This window comes from Notothenia coriiceps, unplaced genomic scaffold (assembly GCF_000735185.1).
Source record: "Notothenia coriiceps isolate Sejong01 unplaced genomic scaffold, NC01 NC01_scaffold00013592, whole genome shotgun sequence".
Taxonomy (NCBI): domain Eukaryota; kingdom Metazoa; phylum Chordata; class Actinopteri; order Perciformes; family Nototheniidae; genus Notothenia; species Notothenia coriiceps.
The window spans coordinates 166,768-178,675 of NW_011346293.1; the positions used below are offsets into that span (position 1 = coordinate 166,768).

Consider the following 11,908-nt stretch of genomic DNA (forward strand, 5'->3'; position numbering starts at 1 on the left):
CCGATGGCCAACCAGATTGATGCAGTTAACTTCAACGTTTAAAAAAATATCTTCCCGGGGGTGCATGCCCCCGGACCCCCCTAGAGGAGGTGAGGTCCACCGCCAAATAAAGCAGGTTAAAATAATTAAAGGTGACCTATCATGCAAAATGCACTTTTGTACGTCTTTTATACATGAATATATGTCCCTGGTGTTCCAGGGAACTCACCAAGTGTCAGAAAACACAACCCTCTCTATTTTCCTCCATACCCAAATCTCTTAATGAGCTGCAACGGATCTGATACAGACTGATCCAGATTTGAACACTTCTCTGACGTCACAGAAGTGGCGCTACGGCTATTGGGCCAACTCCACCAATCAGGAGGAGACAGCCACGGACATTGCCGTTCGAAAGCGCTGGAGACGCTGTAGTACATATGCCAGGCCTGTAGATGGTGCTGTTCTCACCGAATCAGCCCATGAAAAGACAGTGTTAAATTGAGCGAAATGAGGAATGGCTAAAAAGCATGATCTGTTTGGTATTTTGAAAAATAAAAAGTATAAATATGCCTTATATAGGTATGGTCCTACACTATATTATTCAAATATTGCATGATAGGTCCACTTTAAATTGCATACATCTTATTTTAGTAAACACTGAAAATGGGTCCCACAGACCCACAGCACACAAGGGTTAAAGGTAAGCATATCATAATGTTAACATGTGCTAATTATATATATTGCAAAAAAACTAAAAAAGAGGAGTAAAAGTAGCTCACAACTTGTTTTATTTTTTGAAAGTAGCTCTCATTCTAAAAAAGGTTTCAGACCCCTGTTGTAGAACGATACATTCTACAATTTTAAGCTTGGCCAACCATTTTATTGGAGCAATGAGGAACAGATTGGGCTTGAAAAGGCCCACCTGTGCAAAGTGGGGAATGTCAGAAAAAGTTTGAGAACCACTGCTCTGCTATGACTTTTTTCAATTTTTTAACTCACTCTTTTCCATTTATTTGAAAAAGCTTATACTTTGATTATTTTCCCCATATAAAACCTCTTCCCATACCGGTAGTTGAACCCATTCCGCCTGGGTGAAAAAACAGGAATCCTAGCCGCTACCATATGGGACATCTTTTGCGTCCTTTTTCCAAACGTTTTGATATATTATACTATGACTTTTTTTCAAATGTTTCCACTTACTTTACTATGACGTTTTTCCAATTCTATAACAGAGTATACGATGACTTTTTTTCAAATTGTTCAACACGCTATGACTTTTTTCTCAAATGTTTCGACACACTATACCATGACTTTTTTTCACAAATAGTGCTGATGTCATTCAGGTAGTCCAATCAGGAAGCAGGCAGCCAATTGGCAAACTGGTCCAATCACCAGGAAGCACCTGCACACAGAAACACAGACACAGACAGACACACACACACACACACACACACACACACACACACACACACACACACACACACACACACACACACACACACACACACACACACACACACACACACACACACACACACACACACACACACACACACACGCACACACACTCATTATTTTAAACAGACAGAGAGCCACCTTCACCAAGCCAACCAACAATACGGTTTGTACATTTGGGGTAACAGCTTCAAAAGTCAAAACATCTCTATACTACAACACTGGCAGGAAACCCTGGATTTGGTATGCAGCAGCGTTTTATAAGGAGCGCACTCATTTGAATAGCATTTTAAAAAATGTTTTACGTAAGAGTCTTGGATGCTGAGCCACGACCAATTTAACCCCTGGTTATAGATGAACATCTTCTGCTTTTAATCAAGAATATTTGGGTGATCAACAAGTCCTTCACCAAAGCTTGCAAATAGCTATGTAGTGATTTGATGAAATGAAACCAGAGCCGCCTTCTCCCAATCTCTCATACTCTTGTCAATCAACCTCCCTCTGAACAATAGCACGGTATGGCCTCAGTGGGGGATAAACAACGCAGTAATCCCGCTCCTCTCTCTCTCTCTACTCGGTCTCTGCGTTGTAAGCTGCACACGGGCCAGTCAGTACTTTACTAATATGATTAAGCAGTAGTGGGAGGAAACCACATATGTATGGTCCTAAACTGAGGACAGCCATCTCCAAAACCCTGTTTAAGATGAGAGCTGCACCTAGTTCCTCAAAAGACTGCAAAAAGTGTCAAAGTTAATAAAGATAAACATCTACACAGGTCTACATGCTTTAAAAATAGACAAAAAAACAGGCCATCTGCCTCTTAGCATAGTGGAGCAGGGAGGATTAAACCCAGATTATGGCCGTTGTGTACGTGTGTGTTAGTGTGTGTGTGTGTGTGTGTGTGTGTGTGTGTCTGTTGCCTGTCGTCAGTGTGTCCTTGGCTCCGTAGACAAGCAGCAGGTTAGCTAGAGAGCTACCACTGGATTTGACAGCTATAGAAAGCCGAACCGGAGGGCGCCATCAGGGGAGCAGCATCACTTTCACCTACAAAAAAATATATTCTCACCCTCGCAGAGTGAACATAGCAACTCAAGATGGCTTTCTTGATCAAGAGCATGATTGGGAACCCCCTGTCGGGAATTGGCCTTGGAGGTGGAGGTGACAAAGAAGAGGAGGCCGCCCCCACAGATCCAGCCAAAGCAGCAGGGATGACACGAGAAGAGTATGAAGAGTATCAAAAACAGGTGGTGGAGGAGAAGTGAGTACAACATGGACGGTGCTCCATTTTCAATTCATGCCATTGGCCCATTGAAAACAGTATGGCTGCAGAATGTCCAATCTGACCTTGACTAACTACTTTCTACTTCACCGCACTGTTTACTCTCCCCTCTTTTGCACTAACATATTTTTTACCCGTACCCTAACTAAATGTATATTTATATATTCGTTTCATGAGCTTACAACAAGCTGGGTGTGTTTTTGAGAAGTGCATCTGTTGCTGAAGGTCACAGGTACCACCCTACTCGATCTTTCCTGCATGATGACCCGCTGGGGCTAATGGTCCTGCCTGGATCAATAATCTCCCATAATCTGCCCTCTATTTCTGCAGCAAGAACAACATTATGTAACACTTTGGGGAATTTCTAGATTTTGAAACATCAATGAAGCATTTTTATAAAGGCAGTTTATTCTCTGCTTGAATCTTTTTTACTTGAAAGCAGAACATATTGGATTATTCAAACTGAACTCTATGATAGATGAGATTATGTGCTGGAGCAACAAAGGAAAGCAATCACAATCCTGCAGCTGTATAATTATTCGTCCATTTTAGTTAGATCTGCATTTGAGGTAGATGTTGTAAGAACATTCGGAATAGCGGTTTCTTTTTTTTAAAAGCATTTCATTTATTTCTAATGGAATATAAACATCTTTTTAGAAAGTAGATGTTATTTATACAGCAGGTAGCTTGGTTTTGCACACTGCCATGTTGCTGTGCTATATGTAAAAATAATACACATGATTTTAATGTATGAATGTACATTTAGCAACAAGTTATTTCATCCTCAGTTTAATTTGAAAGAAAAAGTGTGAAAAATAATTTCATCTTACAAATTGGACTTTTGTGAAAAGATGTTGCAGCAGCGAACAGATCCCGTATTACATAAGAAGATTAATCCAGCCTTCCCACTCTTAAAATGTTGGTATTAAAATAGTAATTGTAAATATAAAGGTAGATTTCAAAAGATGACAACATTCTCCATTATTGTAGACTGGATTTAACTGATGTTTTCTGTATAAACTATCTAGCCAGACCAAGAGTCAAAATAAAAAATGCACTGTGTGTCAGGAACCTCACTCCACTGTTTTGTTGCATCAATTATTTTTAAATGGTGGCATCTTGGCTTGATTTCCAATCTGCTTGACTCAGTCTGGCCTAATAATCCCATCTGTACTTGGCTGAAGGAAAGTATGTGAGACTGTCTTTGTCAAATCAAAATACTGAAATAAATGTATGAGTATGAAATAATATCTATAACATGAATTAGGCAAATAAATGTAGGTGTGCACATTACAGATTTCAGATTTCAGCAATAGTATAATAATGACACTGGAAATAGTCCAATGGTGTTAAACATTTTGCATTAGGTAGTGCAATACATACATACATGGAGATGCTTACATAACTGCAGCTGTTATACATCAGGGTTAATTATTCATGCCCTCCTTGGACACCAAAAGGACATACAGTTTCTTGATGTTATCAATTTCCATATTGTGTAAACATTATCAACATATTACAGACATTATCACTCCCCCTCATCGGCAATATGATCGCACAATACCTGAACCATTATGATAGTAAGAGCCAGTGCTTTACCATCCAGATGAAACAAGTACAAGTGCAGTGAATAAAATAAATGAAAAATAAATAAATAAAAATAAATAAATAAATAAGGAGGTGCTGCTAGAGCTCTGGTGTTGCTTGTTTGATACAACCGGGACCATTTTTCTTCGAATGTATCAGTTTTCAGCTGTAGTCTTGCTGTGATTTTCTCCATTAAATAAACATTTTGTTACCCTGTTTCTCCAATGGACTATGCTGGGGGGCTGCGGCTATCGATTTTTTCGCAATTAGAAGAAGAATTCTTAGTAAGACAGCTACATTTCTGTCCATATCACTGGGCAGTATACCCAGTATATAAAGTGCTGGGTCCAAAGTGAGGTGATGCCAAGCACCCGTTTAATCTCCTTTTGAACATCGTAACTATCCCAGTTTTCCAACACAATCCTCAGCTGTTGCATTTGACGGGGAGGAAGATGAGTGGTTAACCAGCCTGGCTGCACTTTGTATCTGTAGGTGCAGCCTTAGACGACATATAAAGGGAGCAGGTGCAGAGGATTGGGATGCTGTAGGGTGAAGACATTTAGCTGTGGGAATAATCTCTGTCCCGCCTCATACTGATTCTCACAGACAGTCTAATCACTTCACATTAAACTCAGATACTCTGTGATTCTGTACTAAAGCTTCCTGGCACCACTTCAGAGAAACTGGTTCTCAGAAATCATAGAACATGATTATATTCCCAGAGAAGTTAAGTGTCCGTATAAAACATTTGCATCTCGGTGCATACAGTACCATTTTTTAGCATGAGTTATGCAAGTGACGTAAAACTAAAAGGAAGGAATATCAGGATGAGTCGGTTTATTAAATTACTCTTAATTCGAAGGAAGTTGATGCTGATTTTTGGGGGGTTACTGAACTATTTCATGACATTACAGGTGGCAAAAATGTCTTAGACTGGGCGTTTAAAAGAAGCTAATCTCTCTGTCACGTTTGTGTTCACCTGTAGATGTATCTCCATCAGATTGTTTGAATAACCAAAGACAGCAAAGTTTGGACACAGAGTTGAAAGTTAAACCCTGCATGCATCGAGACTTCAGCACTCACTCATACTCTGTTTCATAAAGCACACAATGCCTAGATAAGAAATCCAATTAAGTCGATGCTATGCGGTCTTATTTCCCTTCTTCTGCAATCATCTCATACATGTCTATAAACAATGAGCCGTTGAAAGTGTAATACATTTTTGTCATTGATATGCAAATGCACCATTATTAGTGGATGGAACGGTCACAAGGCGAGAGAGTTCAGATCAACCAGGAAGACACACTGCAGCTGTTACTCCGTGAAACCTCTTGTATGGGAAACAAAAGGCCTTTGATGGCTCCTGTTTGAATGTTTGTGCTGCGACAGATAATAATCATGAGTAACTTCAACATAGTGCTGCACATTCAGCCAGGAGTTTGAAGCCTCCTGTCTTAACCCTTGTGTTGTCTTCCTAGTGACTTTTCTCCTCCCAGTTTGACTATTTATAAAGCAAATTTAGTTTAAATTATCACCCAAATCTGTGTCACACCAATTAAGGCAACTGTATTCCTACTTATTACCACAAGTGCTACTCTTCTTTTTGAAATGTATGGTCAATACATTCATTTACACAAATCAAACCTAATTTCTGAGTAAAACAATTGACCAGAAAGGCTGTACATTTGAATACAATCCTAAATCTAATGAAAGAGATTATGATTATTTTCTCGTGGAAAAATGTAGTATGCAATCAAACATGTTATTTTTCTGTCACTAACATAAAACAAACCTTTATCCCAACATGAAAACATTTTGAAGCGGGTCAAATTTCACCGGAGGACAACAGGAAGGTTAAGGCCCTAACCAAGCCTTCCGTTGAAGCAAATGTTTCGTAGTGGCCAAACCATGGTACTACAACTTCAGTTTAATTATCACGTCATTGGGCCCACAAATACTTTTTCTCATTGACTTACATTGGGAAAGAGACGTGCTAAAAAGTTGTATGTGTGCTTCACCTGGAGATCTGTGTTATAGAAAAAAGCAGATGCCTCGATGTAAAGATCACCTGCAAGTGTCACGCTGAGCCTACTCACTGAACACAGCAGTCGTCCACACGTCCTCCTGCCACGCTTAGAAATGATATGTAAAGATAGATATGCCGTTGGTGTCACAATGGTCGGACAGAAATAATTGAAAGATAAATGTGAATGTGAAGTAAGAAAGCAAACAAGTGTATTTAGCCGAATGTAAGATGTTCCATTAAAGGTCCCCTATTATACTGTTTTTCATCAATATATTCAGGGGTGCACATAACTGTTTCAGTGAGTCAGTGTTTGGTACTCCAACTTCTGGCTCCACTCAAAGTTATTTGATGAAGCCCTCTGTGTCAATATATTATAGGTTTCAGATATATACAAAACATGTCTCTGAAGTGCAGCAGAAGAAGCTCTGGCAGTCTTTCCCGTCCAGACACTCGTAGACACAGGCGTCCTCGAAGTCCCGCCAGTACAGGGAGTTGTTTAACGCGATGACGGTGTGTGGCGGCCTCACATCCAGCACCGAGTAGTTCTGAGAAAAAGGGGAGACTGAAGAAGCTACTTCAGTTTGAATTAATGTTCCCCTATTCTACTGTTTTTCATCAATATATTATAGGTCTCAGATATATACAAAACATGTCTCTGAAGTGTTTGGCTCCAAACACCAAACAGATCATTGCAGCATTACCCATAATCCCCTCTGTTTCAGCCCTGTTTCCCAAGTGCTGATTCTNCATATTACAGACATTATCACTCCCCCTCATCGGCAATATGATCGCACAATACCTGAACCATTATGATAGTAAGAGCCAGTGCTTTACCATCCAGATGAAACAAGTACAAGTGCAGTGAATAAAATAAATGAAAAATAAATAAATAAAAATAAATAAATAAATAAGGAGGTGCTGCTAGAGCTCTGGTGTTGCTTGTTTGATACAACCGGGACCATTTTTCTTCGAATGTATCAGTTTTCAGCTGTAGTCTTGCTGTGATTTTCTCCATTAAATAAACATTTTGTTACCCTGTTTCTCCAATGGACTATGCTGGGGGGCTGCGGCTATCGATTTTTTCGCAATTAGAAGAAGAATTCTTAGTAAGACAGCTACATTTCTGTCCATATCACTGGGCAGTATACCCAGTATATAAAGTGCTGGGTCCAAAGTAAAGGTAATGCCCAGCACCCGTTTAATCTCCTTTTGAACATCCTTCCAGAAGCCCTGAATGTTTGGACAGTCCCAAAATATATGTGTGAAGTCTCTCACCATCCACAGCCCCTCCAACACACATTAGAGGTATTGCTATATTTTGAAGTGATAGATGGGGTCAACATTTATTATTTTTGATTAAAGTAATCTCAGTAAACACTATTTTAGTTAATTGTTTTTTTTCAGCTTTAATGCTTTATTGGTATTCAGGTGAACTGGAGTAGGTGGTGTTGAGTTGAACACTTATATGTTGCCTATATAATTAGGCCCATGTGTATGCATGCAAACAAACAAAACAAAAGGGAAACATTTTTTCATAAAACTCAAATTATGAAAGATGTATTATGCGGTCTTTTAAGCACTGATGACAACACAAGGTCCTTATGTTCCACTTTGCTGGTATTTTGTTGCAGCTTTCCTCCTTTCTAAGGGATTAAACTGAAACAATTCTTGTTAACCTGGGATGTTCCTGAGGCCGGCAGCAAAGCTTATTGTGGTAAACATGTTTTTAATCTCTATTTCAGGATGGAGAGAGATGCAGATTTCTTAAACAAGAAAGCAGAGAGGGCGACACTCAGGGTGTGCCTCAGAGACAAATACAGGCTGCCAAAGGTAAAGAGTTATCATTTCTCATATTTAAAATTCAATCTGTACTCTATATTCATATTCTGAAAAGGAACACAAATGCATAATACTTTACTATTAATACAAATTATTATAGTATTACAAGGACCAAAGGAATGTCTAATAAGTTATTTTTAATACACTAGATTAAAGGGCATTTTAAGTGTTTTATAAATGGCCAGTATTTTCGAGGTTTATAACTTCTCAGATGAAGACATATTTTATATGATTACGATATTTTAATATATTGTCTTTCATTATCATTTTATACAGCTGCTCCAACTTATGAAGGCACACAGGGGTTAACTTTGTTGATAAGTACATTGATAAACACTAACATCTGATTTTTCACTAAATTATAGTGACTTAAAAACATAGGGTTATTTTTGCTGCTAATAAATGACAAATAAGAATACAAATGTAAGTGTTGCCAATAAGAAACCATCCAACATACTAAATACTTTTTTTTTTATATTTATCAAATTCTTAATTCCCTCAGTCTTCTAAGTTGATCATGGCTGAGGTTATAATGATCCAACAGCAGCACTTTCCAGCGTGTGCGACAGGAGGTGGGAGCCGTGCCAATATAGATTAGCGAGGAGGACGTTCAACCAGCGCTCTGGAAGACGTTAATATGTGTCCCATGTAGCACCTTGGGTCTTAGAAAGCCAAATGCCTCTGAGCAGGTGTCCCAGGCTCATTAGGGAACGCCGGCAGTGTGAGCAACATCTATTTTAGTGGATGTAAACCGAGCGACTGCAGGATTTAAAGGACTGTTAAACAAAAAGCTGTAATGGCAGGAGCACAACAGGTATGTTGGGGTTTTAATTAGGTCTTTTAGAGATTCATACAGGAGTGTTTCCTATACTATAATTCAATCTAATTTAAAACTGACTAGTACTTAACTGTGTGTTTTTATGATATAAGAGCACAATTGATTTCTTATACAGCTTTTCTAATACCATTATTTGTGTTTATCTGAATGCAGTGATGACCTTGGCTGCTGTAGGTTTTTCCTATATGTAACGCGACAGACTCTCTATTGTTCAGTCTCCTGCTTTAAACAATGGCTGCACTTCTTTTCACTGTTTGTCTTTTAAATTGAAACCACACATATATAATGAGGACAATAGCATTAGTCTAATCATATAGATCTAATTATTTTCCCTCAATGGTGTTTACATTGCATTCCAGTTTGAAAAGGAACAAATGACAAAGTGCCTTTATTAGAAGTGAAATGTGCATTTAAATGGGTTTTCAAACAATAATAAGGCACCTAAAGGGATCCTGTACTGTTAATTATGTTTCTTTGAATGGGTAGGAGGTTTGGAATGTGCATACATGCTGAGTTAGTTAGAAACAATTATAATCTAATCATATATATATTTGAATGTACAAGTGTGCGGTAGAAACAGGAAGTTTGTGCTGTATGTCTAATGGAATTAGGGTCTCGTGCAATGCTATAGTGGATATCTTTAGACTATCGCTGGGATTCAGAGAGGAAAGGCTAAAGCAGGTCCCAAGTAATCCCACAGATTGAGTTTAAAGTAGTCCCAGCACGCTGCCTGTTGCATGACTATTCAAGCGATTAGATTGAGTTTGTTGTTTATATGTAGCATTTCTATGATGCAAAAGGCACATAAAGTAAAGTCAAAGGAGACTTCAGTCTGTTTAAGAAAATGTAGAAAACAGAGAGAGCTGAATATCCTGGAGAGCAGCTTCTTGAACGTGGATTAAGACCTAGATCCTAGAGCTCTTCTATTTTTGTTCGCTAGTCTGCCTAAGGTCTTACGATTTGAAAACAAACACAGACCAATCTGCAGTATTAGAAAGTTGCTATGTGTTTACATTGGAATTGAAGTTTAATAAAAGAAGGGCAGTATCATTTTTCAATTAATCAATGAATAGCTAGAAATTAGGTCATAAATCGACTAACAAACTGCAATGTTTGTCAAAAGGTCAAAGATATTATGAATGCTTTGGATATGCAGCAGACTGACCGCAGGTTAATCCTCTAAAAAACCTTTAAGTTGTTTACTCCTGCAAATATTAATTAAATGCCAAAAATATAGAGTCTGTGATAATCGAGGAAAACAATAGAAAATACCCTCGGTCATGTCTGGTACTTTGAAAGTTAATATATATCATAACTTGTCGTTATAATAATATTTTGGGGAAACTATTACAATTTACCTTATAGTGTTTAAGAACAAGCACCAATGATTTAAAGATAAAATTTGTGAATGTTTATTAATTAATGTAGTAAATCTCAATTAAATTACCCAAACGTTACCCGAAAATCTCTAAAATAGAGTATTTTGACCAGTTTCCTTCCAAGATTTTGCCATAAAGAAATATCTGGATGACAAAGAGATGTCATACCAACTAAAAGCCATTATGATATCTTATAGGATTGAAAACAAAGGCCTCCTCAATACACACTGATTGTACACAAGTAACATGTAATGTACACACACACACACACACACACACACACACACACACACACACACACACACACACACACACACACACACACACACACACACACTGTTGTTGAATGTTAAATCTTGTCTGTGTTTCTCACCGTGTCTTCTCCTGGTGTGCAGAGCGAGCAGGATGACAACATGATTGAGATGGCCGGGGACGACGTGGACGTTCCCGAGGAGCTGCTGAAGATGGTGGACGAGGACGCCACGGAGGAGGAGGGCAAGGACTCCCTCATGGGCCAGTTTCAGAACTTGCAGAACATGGACATGGACCAGCTGAAGGAGAAGGCGTCAGCCACCGTCACCGAAATGAAGACAAAAGCAGAGGAGAAGTGCTCCGTCATGTGAACATGTGAGGGGGGGGGGAGTCTATGTTTGAATGATGAGGAAGAAGAGGAAGAGAATGACACAGGAAAATGTATTCCAACACTTTCCGGGAATCTGCAGGCTGAGCTGTATAAATACATTTGGGATTTGGTTACAACAGCAAACCAAGAATTTACTTTTATCATAAGCTAAATCATCCTGCTAACATCTACTGAAGGATTTACTGTAACATTCCCTGTTAGCTTGTTTCTGAATGGGTAGTCATTTACAACTTATGATTGCAATAAACTGAACATATTTGAATTGCAACCACAGTGCCCCATCTCACCCCAATGGCTGTTTTCTTTTGATGCATTTTGTAGAAAAGTGATTTTCCAAGCCAAGTATTCCTTTTCACACCATTTAAAAGCCACAACACTTTTCAAAACATTGATTTTACGCCATCTAATGTTCACTTTTTCTGTTTGTTGTAAAATGAGACAGTTAAAGTCTCTGAAAGTGTGTTTTCAGTCAAATATATAACTAACCAAAACTAAAACAAACCTTATTAAAGTTTTCAAAAAATCCACCCTGTGTGAGTGTTCAACTTTCCTTTTGGTTTGTTGGTTATTTTAGATTTTTTTTTTTTTATGTATGTGGTGTTTGAATTAATTATGACTTTTAGATTTTTGTTTTCTTTTGGTGTTATCACAAAGCAAACAGTGTTCATAAATCCCAACATGTTTTATTTATTTAACATTTCTACACATACAAATATGAACTGTAAGAAAAGGTGTTGAGCCTTAAGCATTTGCAGAAACTAACTTTAGAATACTGAATCATTTATTCCACAAGACTTAAAGCAATGTATATAAACACAGATGAAATAATGGAGGTATACTTGTAAATGTATTGTTCAAATAAAGATGTATATTGAATACATGA

At 38.2% G+C, this 11,908-nt stretch overlaps 1 protein-coding gene across 1 annotated transcript; it reads left to right on the top strand.

Moving 5' to 3' along the window:
- Positions 1-2,460: 2,460 nt before the first annotated feature.
- On the top strand, positions 2,461-11,324 carry cplx4a (complexin 4a). The gene is made up of 3 exons (XM_010774150.1): positions 2,461-2,692; positions 8,069-8,156; positions 10,778-11,324. Exons 1-3 carry the CDS (start codon positions 2,529-2,531, stop codon positions 11,003-11,005), a joined length of 480 nt encoding a protein of 159 aa, XP_010772452.1. The 5' UTR covers positions 2,461-2,528; the 3' UTR covers positions 11,006-11,324.
- The last annotated feature ends 584 nt before the right edge of the window (positions 11,325-11,908 follow it).

Bases quoted from the DNA above. Each gene is read 5' to 3' on its own strand.
- cplx4a (XM_010774150.1), top strand. From the start codon at position 2,529: ATGGCTTTCTTGATCAAGAGCATGATTGGGAACCCCCTGTCGGGAATT. The intron at 2,693-8,068 runs GTGAGTACAACA...TCTCTATTTCAG, and splicing joins AAACAGGTGGTGGAGGAGAA to GATGGAGAGAGATGCAGATT. The intron at 8,157-10,777 runs GTAAAGAGTTAT...CCTGGTGTGCAG, and splicing joins ACAAATACAGGCTGCCAAAG to AGCGAGCAGGATGACAACAT.